The 27,125-nt window shown below is 44.8% G+C and overlaps 8 protein-coding genes across 10 annotated transcripts; 4 read left to right on the forward strand and 4 right to left on the reverse strand.

The window, feature by feature from the left end:
* The first annotated feature begins 4,485 nt into the window (after positions 1-4,485).
* LOC9630904 (VHS domain-containing protein At3g16270) lies at positions 4,486-6,960 on the forward strand. Its single transcript, XM_002967566.2, has 5 exons — positions 4,486-4,876; positions 4,940-5,719; positions 5,781-5,936; positions 5,981-6,766; positions 6,823-6,960. The coding sequence occupies exons 1-5, from the start codon at positions 4,670-4,672 to the stop codon at positions 6,856-6,858; spliced, it is 1,965 nt and encodes a 654-aa protein (XP_002967612.1). The 5' UTR covers positions 4,486-4,669; the 3' UTR covers positions 6,859-6,960.
* LOC9632839 (galactokinase) lies at positions 6,938-9,462 on the forward strand. 2 transcript variants are annotated; one of them, XM_002967567.2, is made up of 13 exons: positions 6,938-7,200; positions 7,265-7,452; positions 7,512-7,558; positions 7,621-7,715; positions 7,777-7,859; positions 8,064-8,132; positions 8,189-8,374; positions 8,430-8,564; positions 8,612-8,746; positions 8,816-8,886; positions 8,956-9,033; positions 9,094-9,235; positions 9,299-9,462. In XM_002967567.2, the coding sequence occupies exons 1-13, from the start codon at positions 7,026-7,028 to the stop codon at positions 9,410-9,412; spliced, it is 1,518 nt and encodes a 505-aa protein (XP_002967613.1). In that variant the 5' UTR covers positions 6,938-7,025; the 3' UTR covers positions 9,413-9,462. The 2 variants fall into 2 exon arrangements, with proteins under 2 accessions (XP_002967613.1, XP_024528424.1); XM_024672656.1 differs by lacking the exon at positions 7,777-7,859 and adding an exon at positions 7,905-7,987.
* On the reverse strand, positions 9,248-10,332 carry LOC9632840 (zinc finger CCHC domain-containing protein 10). Its single transcript, XM_002967829.2, has one exon. The coding sequence runs from the start codon at positions 10,285-10,287 to the stop codon at positions 9,460-9,462; it is 828 nt and encodes a 275-aa protein (XP_002967875.1). The 5' UTR covers positions 10,288-10,332; the 3' UTR covers positions 9,248-9,459.
* A 153-nt stretch (positions 10,333-10,485) lies between these two features.
* LOC112345658 (uncharacterized protein At5g41620-like) lies at positions 10,486-13,232 on the reverse strand. 2 transcript variants are annotated; one of them, XM_024672890.1, is made up of 3 exons: positions 12,419-13,232; positions 12,164-12,298; positions 10,486-11,991 (listed from the first exon to the last, which is right to left on the reverse strand). In XM_024672890.1, the coding sequence occupies exons 1-3, from the start codon at positions 12,860-12,862 to the stop codon at positions 10,561-10,563; spliced, it is 2,010 nt and encodes a 669-aa protein (XP_024528658.1). In that variant the 5' UTR covers positions 12,863-13,232; the 3' UTR covers positions 10,486-10,560. The 2 variants fall into 2 exon arrangements, with proteins under 2 accessions (XP_024528658.1, XP_024528659.1); XM_024672891.1 differs by having other exon boundaries at positions 12,164-12,326; positions 12,419-12,527.
* A 448-nt stretch (positions 13,233-13,680) lies between these two features.
* On the reverse strand, positions 13,681-15,732 carry LOC112345611 (pentatricopeptide repeat-containing protein At4g02750-like). Its single transcript, XM_024672746.1, has one exon. It carries the CDS (start codon positions 15,730-15,732, stop codon positions 13,681-13,683), a length of 2,052 nt encoding a protein of 683 aa, XP_024528514.1.
* Positions 15,733-15,883: 151 nt separating this feature from the next.
* On the forward strand, positions 15,884-16,758 carry LOC9630906 (cytochrome b5 domain-containing protein 1). The gene is made up of 3 exons (XM_002967568.1): positions 15,884-16,156; positions 16,240-16,404; positions 16,465-16,758. The coding sequence occupies exons 1-3, from the start codon at positions 15,884-15,886 to the stop codon at positions 16,756-16,758; spliced, it is 732 nt and encodes a 243-aa protein (XP_002967614.1).
* Positions 16,759-21,876: 5,118 nt separating this feature from the next.
* On the forward strand, positions 21,877-24,153 carry LOC112345612 (pentatricopeptide repeat-containing protein At4g02750-like). Its single transcript, XM_024672747.1, has one exon. It carries the CDS (start codon positions 21,877-21,879, stop codon positions 24,151-24,153), a length of 2,277 nt encoding a protein of 758 aa, XP_024528515.1.
* A 964-nt stretch (positions 24,154-25,117) lies between these two features.
* Positions 25,118-26,995, reverse strand: LOC9632841 (subtilisin-like protease SBT1.8). The gene is made up of 6 exons (XM_024672808.1): positions 26,883-26,995; positions 26,509-26,826; positions 26,346-26,457; positions 26,071-26,287; positions 25,426-26,017; positions 25,118-25,367 (listed from the first exon to the last, which is right to left on the reverse strand). Exons 2-6 carry the CDS (start codon positions 26,709-26,711, stop codon positions 25,295-25,297), a joined length of 1,197 nt encoding a protein of 398 aa, XP_024528576.1. The 5' UTR covers positions 26,712-26,826; positions 26,883-26,995; the 3' UTR covers positions 25,118-25,294.
* Positions 26,996-27,125: the final 130 nt, after the last annotated feature.

Raw genomic sequence — 27,125 nt, forward strand, 5'->3', positions numbered from 1 at the left:
CTAGCTTATAACCCGACCTGAGAAGTAAAGTAGTTTGGGAGGAGATAGATGTCCTATAGTGTCCTGAGCACAGTCAACACAACCAGCAAGCAAGACGTAGTACTAACACATCTTGGAATCTTTCAAGGATTGTGGATTGTATGCATGGATCCACTGTGTTTTTATGCTGTGCCAGCACTGGAAATGCATAATTTTGAGCTTGCTGCCAGCCGAAGTTGTGAGCCATAAAAACGAGCAGGCACTAGGACAGAAACAGTGAATAATGTGAGCTCGTCGCCAGCCAAAGCTGTGCGCCATCAAGCGGCCAAGAGCAAGAGAGGGCGAGAGAGGTTGTTATATGTGATGGAGTAGAGGGATCCCCCAATACAAATCCACAAGCAATGACTAACCTGGCATTGTCGTGTATTTAGCTTCACGGGAGCGAAGATTCTTAATAGGGAGAACTTGTTAGCTACCCGCATAAGATCTAGCATCTGAAAATCCCAATCTTCATGCTTGTGCTTCATCTTCGACAGAATGAAAGAAATCAAGATTGAGAGGATCACTTTCAGTTCATGAAGACAAACAGATTGTAACTAGGGTACATTTATAGGATGAATGACACATCCAGCACTCTAAGCATCTATAATAGCATTCCAAGTCTCTAGTGGACACACTTGACCATTCCGGTACAGCCTGGAAAGGTCAATTCTCGAACTGTACATGCAGAAAGTGTTAAATCACCTTTATTGATGATATTTAATACAATGATTCAAAGTTGCATACTATCTATTGCACAATTCAATTGCCAGCCATTTTTGTGCTGGTGAAAGTGTTGTCTATGTTATGAGGATATTTGGAGATTGTTGGCCAAAATCCTTTCTACTGTTGAATTTCAAGTTTGGCTATATTAGTTGTAAATTATGAAACTTATTTTATCGGATTTAACAGTTGTAGATTTAAGGGTTTACAATATGTTTTCCGTAAAGTACAAACTTTTTTTTTCCATTTACAGCTAAAATACAACTAGCATGCTATACTTAAATAAGATTTACAGCCTAAATTTTTTGAATGAAAGAGATGAATTTTGTATTTCTTTTTTTCTCTATTCTATCTATTATAGCTTTTGCACAAAGTTTAGAAAGATTAAATGATTTAGTTTGTGAGGATTCTGATTGGGAAAACCTTATGTTATGCATCTTAAACAAAATGATAGGTATTTATGGAAACAAAGTAAATATATTTATGTATAAAGAATCAAACAAGTTTAAATTCCAACAAGATCCAGATCCTATAATTGATAATAGGGAATATCATGTTGATCTAACAAATGGGTTTAGTGAAATTTATAAAATTATAATTTTTACTAGCCAAGCATATTATATAACAGATAATTGGTATGGCTGGAATAATTGGTCATTTATAGGCTGTTTTCATCATCTTGAAAATTCAAATAGTGTAGAATTTTATGATTTTGAGTCTTTTTGTAATAGTTAATACTAATTAAATAAAATTTTAAGATAAGTATTGTGATTTAGTATTCTGTATCAAAATAAAATTATCTATCTAATTTTTAGTCTCTTATATTATTTAAAAATAAAGTTTTTCATATACACTTATAAAATTTTGATATTTACAAAAAATACTTTAATTATCAAATTAAGTTTTATAAACCAATAACACACTTCAATTCCTTACATATTTGCTTTTAATGACATATGCTTATCCTTACTTATGCCTTTGGGGTTCGAACCTGAGTTCTCTTTTATTCTATTTTTAATTTTTCTTAATTTTCTTTTATTATTCTTTTATCTTATGTTGTTATCTCTATTTGTTTGTCACTATTTTGAACATGAGTACAGGAAAAAAAAAGGTTTTACTAAGGATTAAGGATTCAATAGCATAGATTTAGCACTATGATTAAAAGATCAGGATTACAATTTTTTTATTTTTTTTTCTAAAGACATATAGCAACAAAAAGAAAAGAAGGCTTTAAATAAAGCAAGAAATATTATGAATACACTCCAATTATATAAAAGGAAAAACATATAAGTGATTTTAGGTAAGAAGAATTTTTTAAAATAAATATTGAATATATTATTTAATTAATTATTAGATATTATTCAAAATTTAAAAAAGATTCCTAATGAAGTTTCAAAAGAACTTCTTTTAAATCATACTTCAAGTCAAATTACTAATATAAAAAAAAAAGACTTTGATGCAAAAAAATCAAAATAATAATTTTTCTTTCCAATTCCTTCAACTAATTTAATTGAATAATAGGGTGTGCAAATTGATAGCAAAAGGATGTTATAAAAAAGTTAGTCTTCAAGATATCGAAGCACAATGTAAATAGCTTTTAATTAGATTTTCAAAGTTCTAAATTTAAATTTTTACAATGTCTCTAAATAAAAAGAGTTATCAAGTATATGGAAAATCATTTTGGTGGAAGTATAAGTAAAATTTGAATGAGAGAATGATTTAAAGCTTTTGCATAATTGAAAATTATTTCAATGGAGGTCTAAGTAGAATTTGAATAAGAAAACAATTTAAAGCTTTTGCAAAATTACGTATATATCAATTAATTGATCAATACAAAAAGGGAATGGATTTGTAAACAAAAGCAAATATGTAAGGATATATGCAAATATGTCATTTTCTCAACTATACTTTTCAAAAACAATTATAAATGAGAGAAAGGATGGATAATTCAAAATACATACAACAATGAGTGGGGGTTATTTTTTAACATGTCTAAATGCTACTTATATATTATATGATTTTATAATCGTTTTTAATTGCTTCATGTTTATCTATGACAAGTGTTACTTAGGTCGAGTCTTTTTTCTTTGGATGCTTAAGCTTAAACGCAATTCCATTTCACATAAACTTTTTTCTTTTGTTCTATTTGAGATGATACACAAAATAAAATATTTACCTTTTCATCACTCCCTTATGACAAAACTATTGCTTATCCTCAAGCAATTAGATTCTCCAAGTTTTATTCCAAGTTGCTAAGTTTGGTTTTCTTGGTGACAAGCTCAACACTTTGGCATAGATCGTCAAGTTCCTAACATATGATTTGATTCTCATGGTTGAGCATAGCAATACATTAGTTTTGGTGGTTGATGCGCTCTGCATTGGTGAATGTGAGAGTTGAGATTGCACTTTTAAGTTCTTAGATTATGTGGAGCTAATGATTCTATTTGCTCATGACTCCATCCACTTTCTTGGTGATTGTCTTGAGGTAGCTTAAGACTTGGCAAAATCACAATTCTCATAGAATCTTCAACTTGGTGAAATATCTTAACTCCATGAGTCAATGCTGTATAAGAATCCTTTTGATATGGGGTGTAAGGTTCTTATAAGTCAAATTGGTGATGTTGACTATGGTAATGTAGTTTTTTTTAAAAATGTTATCTACCATATGGTCCCAAATATATAGTAAACATAATGGTTGGAAACATGGTTAACCACTTGAGATATTAGTTTGGCTCCCATGGGACTTTGTCACTTGTTTTGCATTCAATTTAAGTTTAAGCCTAAACTCTATATTACTCTAATTGGTGGGGTACTTTTCTCACATTAGGCCACCAGTATATTGAAATTATGTTAAACTCCGTCTGACACCATTTTGTGTGTAAAAGTTGGTGCTCATAGAAGATATTGAGTGCATACTAAACCCTTGTTTTGTAGCATAACACACTTAAAGCTTAACTCCAAATTCAAATGCACTATAGTTATGTTGCTGCTGTTGCATCAAGAATTTTATATATTATATTTATGAAAAGTAGTGTGTGAAGTTTACCCATTATAAAGTAAAGTATTTGTAATTCTTCTCCCAAACCATGCTAATAACATTTATTTTGTTTATAACATATTTATAACAATATTAAGAAGAAATGTTTTGCTAATACCATCAGGGCCATTAATGAAAATGTATTGATTATGCTCCATTGGCTGATCAATTACATTAAAATATTTAACTATTCTTGAAGAATATTTTGTTTAAAATTTATATTGAGTCCTAGAATTGTTGAGAAAGAAAGTGATCATCCACATCTATTGTGGTTAGCTCCAGAATTCAAACATAGCACAGCTCTTCATTGCTAATGCACTCCCTCCGACTAGTTATTTATGAAATGATACTCATGAATTCTTGAGGGGATAAGCTTCACCGTCGAGAGGGAAACAGCCCTGCCTGTGATGCTGTTCATGCAACACAAGGCAAAGTAGCTATGGAACCCTAGAAGTGCATGGTGTAACAGTTATCACCACACCCTCTTCCCTTTTTAACATGCTACCAATTGAGCTGATATGCAAACCATGGCTACCGACCATGGCCTGGGCCTGGCCCCGACCCCGGCCCAGGATCAGACAGCTTGGGGGTACGGCCCTTCGTTTTTATATATATAGATGATGCGTGCTAACGTGGCAGACACGTGTTTGGTCTGGACTATGACATGGTTTCCTCTTTTGTATCCCACGTGAAATATTTGGCTATGGCGGCTCCGATGAGTTTAGGGATGGGTTCTTGGCGAAGGAATGGCGCCCGAGGTTCGCCTTCCAATTCACATTGTCGCGATCGCCGCGCCAGGTAGGGATTCGTGAGAGCTACCCGGTCTCGAATTGGATTGGAAATCCTCCGGATCCGTGGAACTAGCAGCGCAGGAAGTTTTCGATCCGAGCTATGGAATCCAGTCGGCGGGCAGTCGAAGCATACAGGCGGACTAGGTTAATCGATGGAGTGACCACCGACGATGATAAGGTCGCTCCAGTGTATAAATTGGACGAGATCAGCTCAGTTCTTCGCTCGGCGCCTCACGACGTTGTCCACGAAATGGTAGAGTATGTCTTCAAGAGATTGGAGCACAAAAGCCCGCTAGTGAAGCAAAAGGTATGCTTTGGTTGTTTTCTTTGTTCTCTCCAGTTCTTCTCATTGTCTATTCGTTTCTTGCAGACACTGAGATTCATCAAATTCGAAGTTGGAAAATCTGGAACCGAGTTTAAGAGAGAAATCCAGAGGCAGTCTGCAGCGATACGGCAGCTGTTCCATTATCAAGGTCAGCCCGATTCGCTCCGAGGTGACAGTCTCAACAAGGCGGTTCGTGAGACTGCTCGCGAGGCCATCACTGCCATGTTTGCGTCCGACGAGAAACCACCGGCTTTGGAGGAAACCAGCAGAAGGATTGAGGGTTTTGGAAGCACGAACTTCGATTCTAGAGCTTCACAGGAGAAGAAAACGCTTTTAAGCGAGGTGGTCGACATAGGCACCGCGTCTATCAAGCAAGGTTTGACAATGATAAGCAGCCACTATGGTCACTTTGGCAGCAGCAACGGCACGAAGAGCAAGAGCTCTTCCGGAAGCTACGAGGCTCCAAACTTACGTAGATCGGTATCGGAGCGAGACAACTTTAAGTACCGGGATAGCCATCGGGATTCTTATTCTTATAGCGAGAGTCGGGATACTTACAGGGAGACTTACAGAGGAGGAGCTTCTGAGGAGATGTCATACGAGCAGCCTGATTCTCCAAAGTCCGATGCAGCGGACGAGAAGAGTGAAGACGCCAACGGTTTAACGCAAGAAGAGAAACTCCTGGACACGGTGACGGCTGTCGGTGGTGTGCGCCTTCAACCAAGCCGCGAAGCGATACAGTCCTTTCTTTTGGCAGCGCAGGTGCTGAATCCTCAGAGGCTGCATCAAGCCTTTGAGCAAAAGCTACAAGTTCACTCCTGGCAGGTAAGTGGTGAAGTTGGTGTAAACTTTTCGTTCTTGTTCTGATTCAATTGTTTCAAGATAGGTTCGCTTGAAAACTTTGTGTTTTCTTGAGGCTGTGCTACGTCAGAGAGCAGTGAAACCATTTGGGGATGTCTCACAACGTTTTGAGGCAAACCATGCCAGCGTCATCGACTGTATGGATTCGCCACAAAGCTCTCTACGCGAAAAAGCAAACAAGGTATGCTTTTGTTAACTTTTGCGAGACTAACGATGTATCTCCAGGTTCTTAGCTTGCTTCAAACTGAAACCGAGGAGGGCTCTCAGGTATTAAACGACGTAAGAAGTCGCCAACCAAAACGCACAGAGCGAGTTGAAATGCCAGATTTGATCGACACAAACGACGATGATTCCAGCACTCATCAGAAAGACGAAGTGGATATCCTGAGCTCGTTAACAGAAGCCTCACCAGTCCAGGGCGACTTGCTAGGCGACGGCTTACACGAGAACACCGAAACTAACGGAACAAGCAGCCTCTTCGAGGGCCTCAGCATTGCCGAAGAGCCGTCAAAAAAGCCAGCATCAGCCACGAACATCAGTGATCTACTGGGATCTCTGGACACAGGCACTCCATCGTTTCAGCAACAATCCAACTTAGATCCAGGATTTGGTCAGGATTTCTCCGGGCTTATGGGATTAGAGCCGCAGCCACAGCAGCAGCAGCAGCAGGGATTGAGTGGAGCTCCACCAAGTTTCGTGTCACCGAGCATTCCCGGGGGTGCCGAGTTCATCATGGCAAACTTCGACGCTGCGAGACGCTTTGCTCCTCAAGCTCAAGCTCATTATCCAGGAACAGCACCACCACTCTATGGTTTCGGACAAGCACCACCAGCACAGCAGCATCGCTTCCAGCAGCAACAGGATTTCTCGGGCGGATTTGGCATGGGATTTGGCTCTCAGGGAGCGAGCTTTGCAAGCGACGCGTTCGATTTTTCGAGCCATCCATATTCGTTAGCTTCCGCAAGTCTTCCCAGAATGGAGGAGACAACCAAAGCTTTCGACTTCATCTCGGTAAGAAAAAAGAAAATCTCTCTTTTTTCTTCGTGATTGATTTTCTTTCTTTCCAGGATCATATGAGCGCTGCTCGCACGACGAAGAAATGAAGATAAGATTGGTTTATAATAATGGGGTGCTGTATTAATTTTGATCGAGTTCAATGAAGGATTTGAGATAATCTAATCGGATGACAGAATATTCTCTTGGTATTTTCCGCCATATAATTTGAAACCCCCGTGACAAAAAGAAGGGCTTGCTTGTTCGCTAGTAAGCTATGGAGCAGCAATGCGTCATCGCGGAGGACGAGCGCGTGCCCGTGAGAGTGAGCTTGGAGAGCGTCTACGGGCATGGATCGCTGCTGGACGAGGCGAGATTTCGCTACGCGCGGCTCCGGGCGAGGTTTGCAGAGATCTATGGCAGCGATCCGGATTTCTACGCGCGAGCGCCAGGTTTTCTTGATATTTTGCTCGATTTGTGGATTGGATTGGCGATTGGCGGCTCCCGGGAATGCAGGTCGAGTGAATCTTATCGGCGAGCACATCGATTACGAAGGCTACTCGGTGCTGCCAATGGCAATCCGCCAGGACACGATTGTCGCGATTGGGAGATCCTCGGAAAGCGATGGCTCGCCGGCTCTGCGCGTTGCGAGTATCGATAGCGAGAAATTTAAGCCGTGCTCCTTTTCGGTTGATCCATCTCAGGTTTGTTGGACTTCTTTTTTGGTATAGAAAGGTTCTTGGTTTCATTGTCACTGTCCCAGGAAGTGGATCGATTGAATCATACATGGGGGAATTACGTTCTTTGTGGGTATGTAACTTTTTGTTTTAAGAGCCTTTCTAGCTTTTCTTCAATTTTCCTTTACCTTACAGGTACAAAGGTGTTTTCGAGCACTTGGAATCAAAAAAGATACATCGTAAACCAGACACGGGCCTTAATGTCTTGGTCGATGGAACTGTTCCCATGGGTAAAGAATTCTCCCATTTTCAGTTCATGTAGCACAGAGATACAAAGTCCATCTATTACAGGATCCGGATTATCGAGCTCGGCAGCATTAGTTTGCTCCTCTGCACTTTCTATCATGGCAGCACTTGATCTTTCGTTTACCAAGGTTGCCACAATATTTTTTTCACCGTGTTTGCTTGCTTGCGCTCAGGATCAGGCCTTTCCAGCTCGTCTGCGTTGGTGTGTGCATCAGTGCTTGCATTCCTGGCCTTATTCGAATTATGTGCTTTCAAGGTTTGAAAATGCCTGAGATTGCTAGTCCGGAAAAGTGTTACTGCTGTACGCTAACTGTTTGTCCTTGGTTTTTCAGAAGGAAGTCTCAGAATTTGCTTGTACCTGCGAGCGGCATGTTGGTACGCAATCTGGTGGCATGGATCAGGTAGATTTAGTAGCGCGTTTGTACAGATTTTTTCACGAATGTTTTTTTCTCTGCAGGCCATTTCGATCATGGCACAACAAGGCGTTGCAATGCTGATCGATTTTAATCCTATCAAAGCCACAAGCGTTGTACTACCAGCTGGTGGTACCTTCGTAGTTGCGAACTCGCTTACAGAATCTAACAAGGCTGTGACCGCGGCAACTAATTACAACAATCGAGTTGTTGAGTGCCGTTTGGCTGCGGTAAGTTAAAAGTTTTCCTCTCACGGTTTTTTTATTGTCCAACGCCTTTTTGCAGATTGTACTCGCTGTGAAGCTAGGGACGGCAGCAGACGAGGCGATTAAATCCGTGTCCACACTGTCTGACGTAGAAGGCTTGTGCGAGGCGTATGCAACTTCTCGCGACTCGTCCGACTTGTTGCTTGCGATTGAGGTAAAAAAGCGTTTTAGATTTTTGTACCTTACGTTCGTATAAATCAGGACTTGTTGCATGAGCATCCATACACGACAGAGGAGCTAGAGGAGCTATTAAAACACCCCCTAACTTCAATTTTCCCGAAGGGTTCGAGCTTCCAAGCTGTACTTTCGGTTGCTAAACAGTTCAAGCTTCACCAGGTACTCAAAATTGTTCTTTCTTATCCATCGACCAGATAATCACGGACGCCTTTCTGGGGTTGTGTGTAGAGAGCAACGCACGTATACTCGGAAGCAAAACGCGTGTACGCTTTCCGTGACACTGTTTCATCTGGCGCAGGGTACTGTCCTCGTTGAGTTATCTATGTGAGTGTAGCTTATCTTTTTGTTTTGTTTTTTTTTTTGGGCAGAGAAGAAGAAGCATTGAAACGGCTTGGAAAGCTCATGAACGACAGCCACACTAGCTGCAGCAAACTCTACGAGTGCAGGTTTACATTCATCACATGTCCCAAAAAGAAGAATTTTTAACTCTTCTCTGTGAATTCCAGTTGCCCAGAGCTTGAGGAACTCGTTCAAGTGTGTCGATCGGCTGGAGCGCTGGGAGCAAGGCTGACTGGAGCCGGATGGGGCGGCTGCGTGGTGGCTCTGGTACACGAAGCATCGGTTCCAGCTTTCATTCTTTCGCTCAAGGCAAGTGTCACATTTTAAAGTTAAAGCTCACACATTTTATTTCATTTTTTCATGCAATTACAGGAAGGCTTCTACAACTCTCGAATCCAGAAAGGCATCGTCAAGCCCGAATCCCTGGGGCTCTACGTCTTCGCGTCCAAGCCATCCAGTGGAGCCGCCGTGATCACCACCATCTAGTAGGCAACAGAGAAAATCAAGAAGCAGCTTTCCTTCTCGTTGTCAAGTCACTTCCGCTTCTTCTCGGCCTTTTTCTCGGCCGTGCGATCATCCTCCGGGCTGCGGCTGCGGCTGCGCTTCCGGCCGCGCGAGTCCTCATCCGAGCTCTCGGACTCGGACGTGGTGGCATTCCTCCGCCGCTTCCTACTCCTCGGCTTCTCATCCTCGGACGACGAAGACGAGGAAGGCGAGGAAGAGCCATCGCCAGAGCTCGACGATGGAGACGGAGACGGCGATCTCCTCTTCCTCCTTGCTCGGCGACGCTTCCTCTCATCCTCAGACGAGGAGGAAGACGAAGAAGGCGAGGAAGAGGAAGAGCCGCCATCGCTATCGCTCTCCCCCGACTCCGACGACTCGTAGCGCTTGCTGCGACGTGCCATCTTCTTCTTCTGGCGCCGCCGCCGCCGCTCCATCTCCCGCTCCTTCTCCCGCCGCCGCTCGCGCTTGGCCACCTTGTCCTGCTCCTTCCGCTCCTTCTCGCCCAAAAACTCCACCACCTCGCTGGCGTCCATGAGCTTGGGCTTGAGCTTGGGGTTTTTGAGCTGCTGGGAGCGCGAGGGACGGCTCATGTAGATGCGCTCGTTCTTACACTCGTACGTCCAGTGGCGCTGGAAGCACTTCTGGCAGTGGCCCGTGAGCTGCTTGCTGCCGCCGCCGCCGCCCTCCTTGTTGCGCAGAACGTCTACCGTCACCGGCCGCTCCGTGCTCATGAGATACATCTGGCGCTTGGCCTCCTTGCGCTCCTGCCATCGGCTCGGCCCCTCCTCCTTCTGCCCGTAGGCGTTCACGTTGCGCGCCGCCGCCGCCGCGGCCCGCTCTACCTGCACCCTGCTCATCCTCCTCCCCCTCGCCCTAACCTAAGAACCCTAAAAACACTCACTTTAATACCGTACACATTTGAAAAATGTGTACGATATTTCAGGGTTTTGAGTTTTAATACCGTACACGAAAAACATACTTTTAGGGTTTTGCGTCCCGGAACAAACGGAATATTGCTCTGGTGTAGAATCGTACTTTCGCATATACGTTTAGGGTTTGCGATACAAAAATTCTTACACTTTCTTTCCGTACTTTCTCGCACACTGTATATTTCTGTAAGAAGAATAATATCAAGCTTTGGAGAAGTGCTTGACGCCACCACCACCATTTGCCGGCTGACCACCGCCACCCTTGGTCGTCCACTCCACCAGGCTCTTGAGCTTGCGGCTCTTGCCGTTGGCCACCACCGACGCCGGCGACCAGTTGCTGTTGTTGCTGCTACTCATCCTGCTGCTGGCGGGCTTATCAATCGATCGCCCAAGCGTCCGGAGCGGGAGATCGAACTCCGAGCTCTCGGCGGTGCCGGTGTTGTTATCGAAGCTGCTGCCCAAGTTGCTCCCGATCGACTTGGTGGTGAGGGTCCCCAGGCTCCCAGACCCGCCATTTGCGAGAGGAGCGATGGCTATCACCTTTGCCGGCGGTCCTTTCTTTGCTCGGGAAGAGCTACTTCTTCCAGTGCTGATGCTGCCGCTGCTGCCGCTGCCGCTGGTGCTGCTGCTACTGCCGCTGCCACCATCGTCGCCAATCTCACCGCGGCTCTCCGGGGAGCAGTAGATTCTCCTGTCAGTCTTGAGCCTGTGCCACTCGGCCAGCCTTCGCTCCTTGGCCGAGGCTGCGTCTTTGGTGAGGTCTATCGAGTGGAGATCGTCGTCCAGTGACTCCACCTCCTCGCTCCTCCTCGTCTCGGACTGCTGCTTGAGGCTCTCGCGCTCCTGCGAGAGCAAGCTGTCGACCGAAGCGCGCAGCATCTCCCCGTCCCTGATATCCGCTTGCTGGCTTGCGTAGTCGCCGTCGTCCAGGACTCTCCTCCTCACTCTCAGAAACTCCTCCAGCTTGCCTTTGATCTTCTCCACCAAGTCCAGCTTCTCCTGGATCTCGTCTCTCGCCTCGGCCAGCTTCATATGGACGCGCTCCTCGCGCCACGCCTCGGCCATGTGTAGCATTCGGCGCTCTTCTTCCACTTCCTGCCTTATTCTCAGCGACTCGCGCTTGAGCTCTTCAACTTCTGCCTTGTCTTCGCCTATCTCTCGAGCCAGCTCGTCGCACACATCCTCCATAAGCTCCCTTGCTTTGCGTTCCTTCTCGAGCTCCTGGAGTACCTTCGAGAGCGCCATCTTTGCTTCGCCGAGCTCTCTCGACAGTTTCTTGTTAGCCATCTCCATCCTGCGTTTCGACTTGCGCTCTTCATCGGCCTCGTCCCTGACAGACAGCAAAGCCTGCTTCACCCTGTCCTGCTCCTTCCCAAAAGAGCCCGCTTTGTCGTCCGCTATCTTCTTGAGTAAAGCCTCGATCTCCTTGCGAGCCAATTTGTTCGCTCCCTCTAGCTCCTTGACTTTGCTACGTGCGACATCAAGTTCCGTCCTTAACGCACTGGCCAGAGCCGCACCGCTGTGCTGCTCTTCCAAGGCGTGTAACCGCTCAAGAAGCTCGGGGGATGCTGAAAAACCGTCGGGGCTGGCAACAATTTTCGTCTCTGGAGATGCTTGTGACGCCGAATCGCTCTAAAAAAACGCTCACGAAGTTAATACACTGCCTAGCTAGAACACATCCAAGTCAAACAACAAAACTGCCCCTGACGAAAAAGAAAAAGAGCCATCGATAAAACCAAAGGTGGCAAGCAGGAAAGAACAGTATTGCAGGGAAAAAGGGAAAAAAAAGAGCCATGGAACATACCGCATTGTTGCTGTTGCTTTTGGCGATGGAACTCTTAACCGCAGTCGCTTGCTTGTCCAAGCATCTGTTGATGTGAGACTGCATTGCGGCCAGCTGCCTGTTCGTGTGCGCAATTTTTCCATTTCCATCTGTAGACTGCGCAACGAGCAATGTGTCACCAAACCTGATCCAGAAAAATCAGCACAAAAAACAGGATCAAACACACCTACGAGTGAAAACGGAGAGTCATCAAGCTGGGAAAAATTCGATCTCTACCTTGGCAGCTTCCTCCAGAGCGCTAGCCGTGGACGAAATCGCTGGAGAGGATTTCCTCTTTGCCGGAGGTGGTGGCAGCGAGAGACTCGACTTTGGAGATTCCGCAGAGCTTCTGGGCGGCGCCGCTGGTGGGCTGCTTGTGGCGGCGGAGTCTGGCGATGCCGCCGGCGATCTGGGCAATGGGATCTCCTGGAGCTCCCACAAGCTGGCCGCGAGCTTCCTGGCGGAGACACTGGCCCCGGCTTGGATCACATTGCTGTAGAAAGGATTCTCGTAGAGCTTCCAGCTGGGAACCGGAGTGGTCGGGCCCCTGTGGGCGCCGCTCACCCCTCGCTTCATGCGTAGGCTCGTCGGCCTCCAAATCGCGGCGATTTCCCTGTCCCTAGAATCCTTGTGGTGCTGCGGATGCAACGTGATGGATGCCCCGGCCTTGTTCCTTCTCATGGCTCCAGCTCCAGATGGAGCGAGAGTCGAGAAGAGAATCACACTGCTCCCCCGCCAGGACGAGCAAGGGGAAAGGAAGAATAGGGAAGAAGGGATAATCTCCCGATCTCTAGCTCCGGGAGATCGTCTCGGCGCTTACCTCCGGCGCGCAAGGGATCAAAATCTTGCTCCTCCAAGAAAATGTAGATCCAAAACCCCTGTCGTGCACATCGCACGGGACAGCACGACGATCCGGCGCAGAAATTTCACAGCCCAGGACGCATCGATCCAAAACCCCAATAGCGATCGATCGAGGGCGGAGTGGAGATTTGCGCCTCGCGGCAGGAACAAAGGCTTTAACAAAAGTGCGTACCCGTACGGCACCGCTGCGATCCGACGGCGCAAACCCCGCCACGCAGACGCATCGGGACCGTTAGACAACCTTTACATTGTTTAGGGCACTTTGCCTCGACAGCTAGCCTTTAAAATTGGCCTTTGGGTGTCCATGTAAAAGTGACAAGTTCACAACCATCACAAAAATTCCCAGCAGCAACAACATCACATAAAAAAAGAGGAGGAATAATTATAGGTTAGATCAAGCACCACAAGGTGACGCCACGCAACACACTTACCACAAAAAAATATTCTTATGGTTGACCCCACAACATTTTCTCATCGTGCAAATGCCCAACCACATTCTATTGTGCTTGAAACTTCTAGTGTCCACTATGACAAATTTAAATTAAAATAACTTCAAATAGTTTTAACTTAAACTTAAGAATGACTATTTAAATATTTACTTTATTTTAATTTTAATTCAAAATTTTCTGCGAGTAAAACTAACTATCTTGGGCATAAACATTGGAAAGAAGAACATAAGGAGTAGACACTCTAGGATCCAACTTCACGGCATTTGCAGTAGTCCTGTTTGCTCGCTCCAAATCCCCTAGTGTGGTACAAGCTCCCAGCAAATTCGTCCAGGCAAACGTATCGGGCAAATATGGCATGGAATTTATCAAGCTCTCGGCTCTCCAGAGCTGTTTTGCCCGACCCAGCATATCAACCATCGCATAGTAGTGCTCGACCCCAGGATTTAGGTTAAAATCTCCAAGCATCGAAACGAAGTAGTCCCGGCCCTCTTCCAGCAATCCCTTGTGGCGGCATCCAATGAGAATGGCCATAAATGTCACGTCGTTAGGGCTCACGCCCTGGACATTCATGGCGTGGAAGAGGTCCAGGCCAGCTGAAAGGTGGCCGTTAAGAGTATATGCCGCGAGCATCGCGTTATACGACACCACGCCGCACGGGCAGATGGAATCGAACGTTTCCCGGGCGTCACGCAGCTGCCCGGCCTTGGCATATGCCGCGATCTTCGTGTTCAATGCCGCCACGTGTCCCTCGGGCAGATTCTCCAGCATCTCGAGCTTCCGGTGGAGGATCTCCACGCTGGTGCCTGAGTATGACGTGGCGGCCAGCACGCGCGACGTGGCGTCGTGCTGCGGCATCCTGTCGTACACCGTGCGGCATTTCGTACTAGCCGAAGAATATGCCTGCAGGAGTGAGTTCCACGTCAGCAGGTTCCTGGCGGGAATCTTTTCGAATAGGTCCCTTGATTCCAGGATCTTTCCACTCCCGCCAAATCCAACGATCAGAGCGTTCCATGCTACCACGTCCGTCATGGGCATCCTATCAAACACCGCCACAGCAGCGTCCACATCACCGCCCTGAGAATATGCTGCGAGGATTCCCGTCCAGGAGAACACATCCCTGGTGGGCATCCTGTCAAACAAAGCCTTGGCTTTGGGAATATCCCCACCCCGGGCATATCCGCACAGCATGGCGCTCCAGGCAATGGAATCTTTCTCCTCCATGGAGAAAAAGATGCTCTCCCCATCTTCCACATTCCCTGCCGAAATCATCATGCTACAAGCACTTGTATCCAACATTGGAAACTTGTCAAAGAAATGCTTACACTCTTGGATATTCCCACCCAGAGAATATGCCACGAGCATTGCCTTCCAAGAAGCAGAATCTCGCTCAGGCATGGAATCAAACACCCGACGTGCTTCGTCAAGATGCCCGCCTTGGGCAAATGGCACGAGCAATGACGTCCACGTCAGCGTCTCCAGCAGGGGCATTAAGTTAAACAGGCACTTAGCCTCGTCTAAGCTGCCATTTGCTGCAAATGCCATTATCATCGCGTTCCACGCGATCTCGTCGCGCTGGGGCATGGCATCAAAGAGCATCTTCGCGGAATCAAAATGCCCGCGCTTAGCGTAGACCGTGAGCATCGTCGTCCACGACGCGCAATCCCTGGAAACCATTCTGCTGAAGAATAGCGTGGATTCCTCCAGATCGCCGAGAAATGCATAGCCCTTGAGCATCACATTCCACAGCACAAAATCACGCTGCGTCAGTCCATCGAAGATCGCGCGCGCCTTTTCGATTTGCCCAGCACGCGCGTAGCCGGAGATCATCGCGGTGGATGATCTTCGATCTCTCAGAGGGAACATCTGGTAGAGGAGCTCGGCCTCCTCCATTTGCCGATTCTGGGCGTAGGCCGCGATGAGAATCGCCCATGAGCAGCGGTTTGTCCTCAGCCCCAATTGATCGAAGACTTCTTTGGCCTCGATCGCGCTGCCGCATCGCCCATACATCTCCATGATGGAATTCGCGAGGCATCGTTTCCTGCTGCGATTGCTGCGCCGGATCTGGTCGTGGATGCTCCTCCCTCGCGCGAGATCTCTCTGCCCCGTGCACGATTTTAGCAGCTTGGTGAATACCGCGACCTCGTCGTTGTGATCGTCGGGCCCGGGATCCAGCACCGCCGCAGATTCAGTCGAGAGATAGCGTCGAATCGAGGGGATGATCCTCCGCCCGCGAGCTCGCATTGATCTGCATTTCCCGCTCTAGGGCATTTTGTTCTGTGCCGTTGGATGTAGGGCTCTTCCAGTTTGCTCCGCTGCCGTTGGATGAGTTTAAACTTTTTCCCGCAATTTTGCGCTTTTAGGGCTGACGCTTTGGATCTAGGGTTTTAGGGCCATGGCGATGATCCCCACGACGCCCAAGCGCAAGAGCGGCTGGTACACGGCCGCTGAGGTCAAGCAGCACTGCACTCCCGGCGATTGCTGGATCACGCTGCTCGGATCGGTCTACGATGTCACCAATCTCGTCACTCGCAATCCAGCGTTTCTTGGCAAGCTCTTGATCCACGCCGGAGGAGGCGATATCAGTCACTGGTTTGATCCCAGCACTGGAAGCGTCAAACGCCACATTGATCCGGTTTCCAAGCAGGAGGTCTTCCACACGCCGGAGGTACAAATTCATCAAAGTTTATTGGAAGTTCTAAAAAGAAATCGTGAAGAGTTTATCGATCGAGCAAAATTTGGTCTTGGCAGGGGAGATTTGTTCACGTCCCTCCACGCGCTCCTAGAACAGACTGGGATTCATCGTTTGAGTTTGAGTGGTGGAACGATCTCAAGTACATGATTGGCAAACTAAGCAAAAGAACTCGGTGCATTCGAGTGAAGAACGTTCTCATCAACCAAGACATCCTTCTAGAGGTATGGAAAAGGAAGATCTCTTTTTCACTTTCCAAGATCTTAGGAGATAACACTTTATAGGTTCCTTGCGAAGAAACTGTGGGCCAGATTCTAGATCGCTACAAAGATTACAACAGTCATGCAGATAGCTACTCTTGTCGAGCAGTGAGCTTGAGTGACGCTCATGAGTTTATCCAGTTGGATTTAAACAAGACTTTGCAATGCAATGGTGTTCCAGATATTTCTGACATTGATGAGTTCCCTCCTCCAATTAAGGAGAAGCTGATTTACGAGTATCTTGGCTCAGGATTGCCAGCTTACTTTTATGTTCCAGTTATTCTTATCTACTATAATGATGATTTGACTATAGCATAACAAATAACTTCAAATATGTAAAATATAAAAATTATAAAAGTATTTTAAATATTTATTTACCTTATAAATAAAAAATAATTGGAAATATTTATATGAATGTAAATAATAATAATAATATATTAAAGTTAAGATATGTAATAAAAACTTATAGAACATATATGGTTTGCCAATTGATAAAAACTTAAAAACCTCAATAACATTTATATAATTTTTCTTTTATTTTGGATCCATTTTTATTATCTAAAGAAGCAAAATATAACACCTCTAGCTCCTATGTCATATTTCACCATCCAAGAAGAAAAAAAGTTACTTTGGGAGACTGAATTCTAAACAGTATATATTCTATTATAATATTTATCTTTTGTTAATAAAATTAAGAATATAAATAGAGAAAGTAATGATGAAAATATTTATATACTAATATCATAGGGTATAAAGTTAAAACCATGTGTGCTACACTTAGGACATAGTGGCTGGCAGAGTTGTAATACATGTTGCCACATGCATATCCACTAAAAAAAGGGATACAAAAGAATTTAATCAATTGTTTAAAAATATTGTATAGGCAAAGATTGTGAAAATTCATTGATAACTCCAAAGCATGTTTAAAAGACCATATTAAATTTATCATAAGCACTCTACTTGATCTAAGCTGCTAAAAAAGATGAGACTAACTTATAAGACTTACTTCGAGGTGTCAAACTTGCTATTAGCCTCAAAAGGTATGCATGTAATATTTTATACTTTATAATAATTTTATCAACTCCATTCATTTTCTTTTCTTTTTTTTATTTTTGAACAATGATTCAGTTGATTGTTGTTTTTCTTTTGCTTATTTTTTGGAAGGATCATGTATAGTTTAGTGAGTTATAATAAAATTGGACATGAGCCTAATGACATCTTAAAACTGCTTTGGTGACAATGCTGTTGAAGCCTACTGAAAAATTGTTATAAGACTATTGGAATAGTGGAGTGGTGCTCTTTCTAGTAGGAAGCACATCAATGGAGTTTCATGATGATTGACACTTAGGATCACATTTTATATCAACACCCCAGGTATGTTTTATGTTGCAAATCCCTTTATAAAAATCTGTGGTTTTCCCTCCCATTTAGTGAGAACCACTTTCAAAACTATCAAAAATCAGATATTTTCATATGCCTTGACTTATACTGAAGGAAGGCAGAGGTTTTGTGTTGAAATACATACATAATTCTCAAATTATACCATACACTATCGAGTAAGCTTTGGTGCTCACCAAGTATAAAGCTATGGTATAGTCACTATATCTTAAGCACCCAAGGTAGTTAGAAATACTTGTAATGTTGTTGTAGGATGATTTTTTTAGAAGTAATTATTGGAGCTTTGAATCATCAATCAAAACAAAGTTCTTGGGTCTTTTATTTAGTAGGAAATAGTTTAAACTTGGAAAATGGGCTTTACAAAATATTAATTGTAAGTTGGTGTTAACTAAGAAGAGGGGTGAAAGAATTTAATACTAGAGTAAGCATCCTTTCAAGTGTGTTAATGGATGTTTGTCCCATTTATAACAAGATCAGAATTTTATGATTAAAGACCTTCAAGATCATCCATTTGATAAATATTGTAATCCATAACTAGATTCTGTTATAACAGCAAGTTTAGTGGTGAGGGGAGATGGAAACATTTTCATTTTCAAAAGAAATAATTTGGAGAGCTATTGAGTAATCTCTTTTTGTAGCTTATGATGACTTTAATTTACTTTTAACTTTTCTTAACATTAAGAATAACAACTCTTAAAGCTTAGCAATCATTTAGGAAAGCTCTAATGTTTTTCTCGATGCAAGCTAAACAGAAGAAGAAGTTGAAGTGATGGTGTACAAAAAGAGTTGCCATGTTGCACAATCATGATTGCTGCTACCTCTACTTGGAGACTAAATGTCCACCCTCACTCAGATCCTTATAACCATGATAAGCACCTTTTAGGAGTCCACAAAGAAAATTGATTGATAAACTAGTCTATCCAAAACATACAATGTAGTCCCTCTTGAACTAGCATCAATCCTCTTAGCTGCAAAAGTTGCATTGCTGTTATGGTTGAGGCAAGGACCCTACTTCATGCTAGTACAAGTTTAGTGGTGGAGCATTGTTGTATCCCTAGCCACAGTGTTCTTTCTATGCACCCCTTCCTAGTCAACAAGATTCAACACCAAAGGAATGTAGTCATTGCCAGGATATGCTCATTGCTATATAGGATTCTTTAACTGATCTAAACTCTTGAAGTGAATATATTATTTCAATGTTACTATTTGCAAATAATCACAAAGGTTGGCTCTAGCTCCATAGCAGCAGGTTTTCTAACAAAGGCTATTGTTAGACAATTCTCACTTGGTCAACTTGTCAGGTGGTAATGCATTATTGTCACAGTAGCAAGCATTGAGGGATATCAAAGGGAAGGGCATGGTCAGTGATGTCAACATGATTGGCTTCTCCTCTACTCCTTGGACTTATTGGACATGCACATTGGTTAGAATAATGAGGCATCCTGAGACAAAGACCATGGATTGGTGAACTCTTTCATGAGAACCATGGCTTCTAGATACTGGAGAAAGCTGGCTGGACTACAGAAATAAGGTTAAGATCATATGGTCAAGGTTGGTTCTATTTAGTTGAGGCTACCATGATTGTCAACTATTAAGGAGTTAGCACAAGAACAATCTTTGGTAAGTTTCAAGATGTTTTAGAGTTTGTGGAGGTGGATCATGGTTTTTAACCCCTCTTGGACAATTATGTGAATACAATGATTTCCTTAGATGTTTTCTATGCAGTAATGACATATCAACAAGCTCATGAGAAGGAAATTCTTAATCAACCAGCAAAAGTGGTACAAAAAGTAGATTTATCACATTTTTGTACCTTCGGAGACAACTCTAGAGCCTAAGTAGTAGCCTTTCTCAACAACTCTAGGTGTTAAAGATTTATATTTTTCATAAATGTGGTTGTTTTGTGCTTTGCAACAACACTAACTACACTCACTCATTGAGGACTTGAAGCTGATGCAACCAAACTTTAATATCTTATAGCTTCTCTAGCTAGTTCCATATGTGTTGGATAAGTTTGTAAGTATTGCCAATCAACTACCTCATGTTTGGCAGCATGCAAATGTGCATATTACGGATGAAATGAGGGAGATTGATCTTGGAGTGTTCTTTTATGCAAATAAAGTTGGACTCCACATGATCCAAAATGTCATCATCAACTCTAGATTTAGAATCAACATCATCTTAGCATATATTTATCAAGAGTTTGGCTTGGCTGTAGTCATGCTAACATCAGTGATCCTCAAGACTTTTGCCTAGCATCAAGTGCCACTAATAGATCAAAGTCTTGGTCAGATGGGGTTCAAACCACACAAGACTTCCTGGTCCTTGACTTTTTAGGAGGACACAAGGCGACAGCTCAAACCTTCATGGCTTTTACCCAGGTTGTTTTTGAGGACTTGCTGCATCTCAACACATGTGCTCCTTGCCTTGCTGCACATAGACACATGTGCTCCTTGCCTTACTAGATTCCAATACACTGCTCCTCACTGTTAAGGAAGGCCAAAAAAACTTACCAGTCCAATGCTGCTGCAATGGAGCAACATGCAACCATCCTCCACTGCACCTAGCCGCTGACTCCCAAACCCTTTTGCAATTGCCCCCATGGTCCCTAAACCCAAAAAATATCAAGGACATGGCAAAAATGAGTTCACTATGGCTGCTTTTGTGGCATGGATGCAATTCCATGAATGGCACTCTTAAGTGTCAGAGTCTCAAACAATGAATGTCCTTGTCTCTTCCACTTAGTGTCATAGTCTCGGTCACTCTCGGACTGTTGGCCTGATTCACTCTTTCTCACACACGCTCACTGTGTTTCAATAGTCTCAACACTTGCCATTTAAGTTTTAGCCCTGCCATCTGAATGTCTGATAGTTGATTTTTGTGGAGTGTCCCTAAGGCACTTCTGTACAATCTTTGTGTAATGTTTGGAAATTTGATCAGATGATCGGCACAACTGTAACAAGGGCAAAAGTGAGCTTGTCCAAAGGCCTTTTTTGCATTCCTCTCACTCTAGTCAAGAAATGGTCTCTGAAGAACTTGGGTAAAGATTTTCGAAATATCAAACTAATCATGATCGTTTGATAGTTTTCTGGAAGCATTAGCATTGGGTCACCGATTTTGTAGATGTCAGCCAAGCGATTAACATCTATTGCTCAGGAAACTTCAGGAATGTCAAAGATTGGCCACGGTGGACCGCCTGCTCAGAATATTTGTAAAAAATAAATTTAACTTGTAATTGAGTTGTGGTTCGTTAGAGAAAGTTTTCATAATGATCTCTCAAAAAATGTTCCTGGGCCAATGGTGTGAAATTTCCATGCTGGGCAGACACATTTACAGACTCTTCCTCTACTGGAATGGGTTCCATTGGCATCTGCGGCTGTGTTGCAGGATATCATCCATTTGAAGCTTCCAGCACAAACCCTGCCATGTTGAGATTGTGAAGCTGTACTAGAGTAACCTTGGTATCTTTTGCGGCTGGCCATTTTTTTGGTGGATCACTGAATCCAACAATATCTCATACTTGGTTGTGGAGGACAGCTGTGGAGGACATTGTCACTGCAAAACTAAAATGTTTGGAATGTTTTAATGTCCTTGTATATTGTGAAACTTGTGACACATGGTGCCACTGTATTCCTCAGAAGTTTCACCAAGGCATTCTTCCCGACCAACGAGGCCAAGCTCCTCGACGCCATAAGAGCAAGCAGAAGATCAAAGTGCACTGGGCTTTATGTGTGTACCAAACGGGAAAGTCACATGTTATTGTTACCTGGAACGTAAGGAGTGAAGGAACTTCAGTCATGGAATTCCTCCTTGTCTGATAGAGGTGATGATATTCGTTTAAGGGAAGCAAAATGTGAACAAGATGTAGTAGAGCTCCCCTAGTTTCCATAAAGCGGAATAAAGGGCACCTCCAGAGGCCTTTGAGTATGTATCCATATTAGCAAAAGTTCACTCTGAAAAACCGCACATTGTCATGCTAGATCACAGAGAAAAGGTGAACTAACTCAAACCTTAAAGTGCACTAATTCATTGGAGCTTATGCTCTTTAGGAGACTTCTATCGACCATTTCCATTGCAAGAGAGACTCTCAGCTCCTTAAGTCTTTTAGTGAGGCGGTGCGGTGAATCACGGGACTTGTCCAAAGCAAAAGCCACGCACGCACAAATCCTTGCCTCTGAGCACAGGCATGACAGATACCTCCTCAACTTGCTTGTTGACATGTATGGCAAATGCGGGAGCCTGCAAGATGCAAAAGCTGTCTTCGACTCCATCCACCACCCGAATCTTTTTTCGTGGAATATCATCCTCAGCACATATTCCCGAACTGGTAACTTGCACGGGTCTAAGAGAGCATTCGATGCGATGCCGGAGAGGAATGTGGTGTCCTGGACTGTCCTCCTTGCAGCATATGCCCAAACTGGGCATCTTTTGGAGCAAACCAGAGAGGTTTTTACCAAGCTTCCTCAGTGGAACTTAGTATCTTGCAACACTATGCTAGCAGTTCAAGATACCCCACATGTTGGAAATTTTTACGATTTCATGCCTGAGAAAGATGCAATCTCGTGGACAACTCTGATCAGAGCACATGGAAAGAGAGGTGATTTGCAATCTGCGAGCCAAGTATTGAGTCTAATGCCGCTACATGATGTAGTGTCTGTCACAGTCTTGGCAGTGGAGTATGGACAAATAGGGAATCTGGAAAAGGCTAAAGCATTGCTTGTTGAGATGCCCTTTTACGACGTAGCCTCTTGGAATGCCTTGACCCAAGCATATGCCCAGGCCGGGTATGTCGACCAAGCGAGAAACCTGTTTGACGAGCAGCAAGACAAAGATACCACCTCTTGGGTCTGTATGATTCAAGCCTACGCTCGTTCCAATCTCCTTGACGAAGCCAAGGCAATGTTTGATGCAATCCCAGAGAAGAACGTTGTGGTGTGGTCTGCAATGGTGGCTGCTTTCGGCCATGCCGGGGCGATTGACGATGCAAGAGGCGCTTTTGATCTCATGCCCAGCAGGAACTGTGTCTCCTGGACGTCTCTCCTGGGAGCTCTCTCGATCGAGGGTGATATTCTTGGAGCCGAGAGCGTATTCCAAGAGATGCCACTCAAAGACATAGTTGCATGGAACTCCATGCTCGATGCTTTCGCAAACGCCAGAGATCTCGCTGGAGTGGAAGCCACTCTCTCGAGGATGGCGTACTGGGACATGATATCGCTCAATGCGGCTCTAGCGGTATATGCCCAAGCCGGGCATATTGAGAAAACCAGAGACTTCTTCCAAGCAATGCCCGAGAGAGACATTCTCTCTTTCAGCTCCATGATGCTCGTGGAGTCCGAATGTGGAGATCCCGACAACGCCAGAAACCTTTTTCGATCGGTCACGGGAAAGCGAGACATCGTCCTGTGGACGTGTTTGATCCGGGCTTTTGCTCGAGGTGGCGACATGGATGCTTCCAAGGCAACGTTTGACAGGCTTCCACAGTGGGACTCCATCTCGTGGAACGCGGTGATCACGGGCTATGCCCAAAACGGCTGCCTGGAAGAAGCACGAAACATGTTTGAGGGAATGCTCCAGTTCGACGTTGGATCGTGCAATGCGGTTCTCCAGACATTCGCTGCAAGAGGCCACCTTAACGAGACACGAGAGACTTTTGAGAGGATGATCCACAGGGACGTGACGTCGTGGAACACGGTGCTCTTGTGCTATGCCCAAAATGGGCATCTCAATGAGTCAAAAATGGTCTTTGAGAGAATCCCAAGTTTTAGCACTCTTTCCTGGTCGGCCTTGATTGCTGCATATTCGCAAGCAGGGAATGTGGTAGAAAGCCGCGAGACTTTTGATGCCATGGAAGTTAAGGACGTGATTGCTTGGAACACTATGGTTGCGGCCTATGCCCGGAATGGGAATCTCGGTGAATCGAACTTTATGTTCAAAGAGATGAGCTTGGAAGGCATGATTCCCAACGAGAGCAGCTTTGTTGGGCTGTTCCACGGCTGCAGCCATTCGGGGATGATAGACGAAGCCCGTCACTACTTTGCAGCGATGATTGAAGATCACTTTGTAGCTGCAAGGATTGAGCATTATTACTGTTTGGTGGACATTCTTGGACGAGCCAAGAAGCTGGGAGAGGCGGAAGAGCTTGTGTTAAATATGCCTTTTTTGCCTGATGCAGTGGCATGGACGAGTTTGCTTGCAGCCTGTCGGATCAATGGGGACGTTGTGAGAGCTGAGAGAGTTGCCCGGTTTATATTTGAGCTGGAACCAGAGGTGGCTGCTCCATATAACCTTCTGCACAATGCTTATGCTCATTCTTAAAAAATGTTACTATCTAGTAGGACTCCCTGCTTTATTGCAACAGCTTTAGAGCTCGCTGGTTATATTCAGGGCTGATAGAGTCTAGTTTATTGTGGTGAAGCATAGCCCGAGGGTTGTATGTGCCTTACAGAAACAAAGGAGTTCAACAACACTCCTGTATTGACACGGATCTTTGAACTCCAGAAGTCACAGGCCAAACTTCTTGGTAGAACTATGCGGAGGTGATTCAAGCTTTTATTGTTCTTATGCTAGAAAACATTCGGAGCAGAACATGCGATGGTGCGAGATGGTATCCATGAATGTTTTTCTGCTTTCTTGGTAAAGGTCAGTCTCCTTTCCGATACCAAGGTGGCTTCTCGTAGCCTTTGCATCCAATCCAGTATGGAAGATCCGCATGAGATTGCTGGAGCCTTCAAAAAAGAAAACCGTAAAGTGCACTGAAAGCTCAAAACACTTACTAAATCTCTTTTGAAAAGAGTCCTTGTTTTTCTGCGAGCAAAAACAGAGTGTTTTCTCTGTAGATCGATCGATGTGAGGCTTTTGCATGGAAGGCAGGGCCTGCATTTGTTTTTGGGAAAGAACTTATTAGTTGATAAGTGTTGAGCCTTGAATTACGATACCGGTGGCACTCTTGAGTTCTAGAAACCGCTTGGATGGGTGGTTGCTCGAGGCTCAGGATGAGAGCTCTAACATCTCACTTTGGCTGCTGTGGAGTCCAAGAAGGTACCTGAGAAGCTTGTTATTATATCTAGAGGCTCTGGAGTTTAGATGTCAGTCTGGTGTTTCCCAGTCCCAGGAGGCTCCTTTTCAATGCAACCAAAACCCCAGCTTTGTGTGCGTTGAGTGACGATGTAGAGGATCCAAGCGTGCTCAACAGGATCAGCCAGATCGCGAGTTCCATCATCTGCAACTTGTTACTACTTCACTTCTCTTGAGCTTGTCAGCATACGGTGGCATGGAAAGAGTTGAGAATCCTTTGCTGTTAGAGCAATCGTGTCCAGGGGTGAGGCATCAAAGTTTAGTGACTTGGTTAATAAGTTTGTCGGCTTTGCAAAGCATCTGCCAACGCTGGTGAGCTAGCAACTGGTAGAAAAAAATGTGAAAAAATATTTAACCAAATTACAAGAATTAATAGATATAACTATGCAGCTATGAGCCACAAAAGCACTGTAGAGAAAACATATAACGATAAAGAAGACGTATAAGCGTTGGAGCTGGAAAAACAAACAAAGATTAGTACCATTCATTTGAAATCGCGCTATAAACTCTCACCTTGAAGATATAGCCGCAGTGGGAGGACACGTAGAAGAACTATTCGTAGGATTAGCTCTCGCAGGAGGACTGGGTTCTCGATCATAGTCTAGAGGAATGTTGGCGAACCTTACAAGAGCCACAGGACTCGTTACTTCATGAAGCCCATCACTCCAAGTTATCGACCCAAATGCCTCTTCAAAGAGATCATCCCCAGCCTCGCTCGTTGCCTCCATCGTGACTTGGAACGTTTTCGTCTCCCCCTTGCGATCGAAGCGTAGAACCTGGGGCTCTACCTGGATGCTATAACCCGGGGGGCTGATCACGGTCACGCGGTACACTGATTCCTCCTCCTCCACATTGGTAACGTTCCTGGTGATGGTAGTTTTGTTCGCGAGATCAAGCCGAGCTATGGAGGGATAGTTGACGTTGAGCGGCACATCACTGTAGTTTCCACAGCCGGGAGTGCCGTAAAGCTCAAACTCGTCGCACCGGATTCGCACGTATTCCTCTGGGAGGAGATCGTAAACCAGGCCGGGATGAAGTGCGGCGTTTGGATTGACATGGCCGCCTCCAAAGTCGAAGGGGTTTCCAACCATCCCATCCTTGTAACCTGTAAAATAGTTGAAAGTTGAGAAAAGCTGTAGAGATTGTTGTTACTATCACCTGTCGTGACTATAGCTGATAGGATCGCTGCTGGACTCCAGTCCGGGTGGTGCGATTTGAGCAACGCAACAATGCCTGCAATGTGAGGACAGGCCATAGAGGTTCCTGAAAAAATTACGTGACTGGTGCGACGTGGATCGAGCTTATCGCCTGGTTCAACTGGGAGAACTGGAGAATAGGCTGCCAAGATATCGACACCGGGTGCCACGATATCAGGCTGTGAAATACGAAAGGATTTTCAGTATAGAGACGTTTGCATCGAGTTTGAGCTATACCTTGACGACGTTCGGGTCGGCACCGGGACCCCGGCCCGAGAACGTAGCCACGACTGGAACCTTTGACGTGGCCAGAGTTGTTTCAACTGGACTTATATTCACAACCGGATTGCTGGAAAGAGAGATTGTTGGATGTGAGAAAGGAGAGAAGCCTTTCTGTTACCTCGTAGATGAAATATAAGAGAGGACTCTCTGTGCATCAGTTGCAGAAATGGAAGAACAAGGTAGGACGCAGAGGTGACCATCCACTGTCGCCTTTTCGTCTTGGTAGAAATATATAACACCAGCTCCTCCGGCATGTAAAACTGCTTCGCTTGCCGCAGTGGGATCCGGAGTATATCTATACGTATTCACAAACCACCACATTGTTCCTCACTTTGACGGGATCTAGAGCCCCTAAACGACAAATACTCGATCCAGCGGCGTCTCCAGATACAAGAGGCAAGAAGTCCTTGGTGCCATTGAGCGTCAAGCTTAACCCCTGAAAGTAGAGACAGTTATGAGGTTGTTTGAGCTTTGAGCAGAAAGTTGGCTTACTTTAAAGCTCACTCCATTCCCCAGAGAGACATTGTTCTTGAACGTCCGGTCATCGGCGCTAGCACCAACAGTGATCATCCATGGAGGTGAGTTGGAAACTGAGAAAGTGTCTGGACCGTCGTTTCCAGCGGCTGTTACCACCACAACACCCTTCTCAACGGCACCCAGCGCCGCAATGAAAGACCCGACGTACTTGAAAGAAAGCACGGCGCGGCCTCCCAAAGACATGGAGATAATGTCCAC

Source organism: Selaginella moellendorffii, unplaced genomic scaffold (genome assembly GCF_000143415.4).
Source record: "Selaginella moellendorffii unplaced genomic scaffold, v1.0 SELMOscaffold_9, whole genome shotgun sequence".
In the NCBI taxonomy this organism is placed as follows: Eukaryota; Viridiplantae; Streptophyta; class Lycopodiopsida; order Selaginellales; family Selaginellaceae; genus Selaginella; species Selaginella moellendorffii.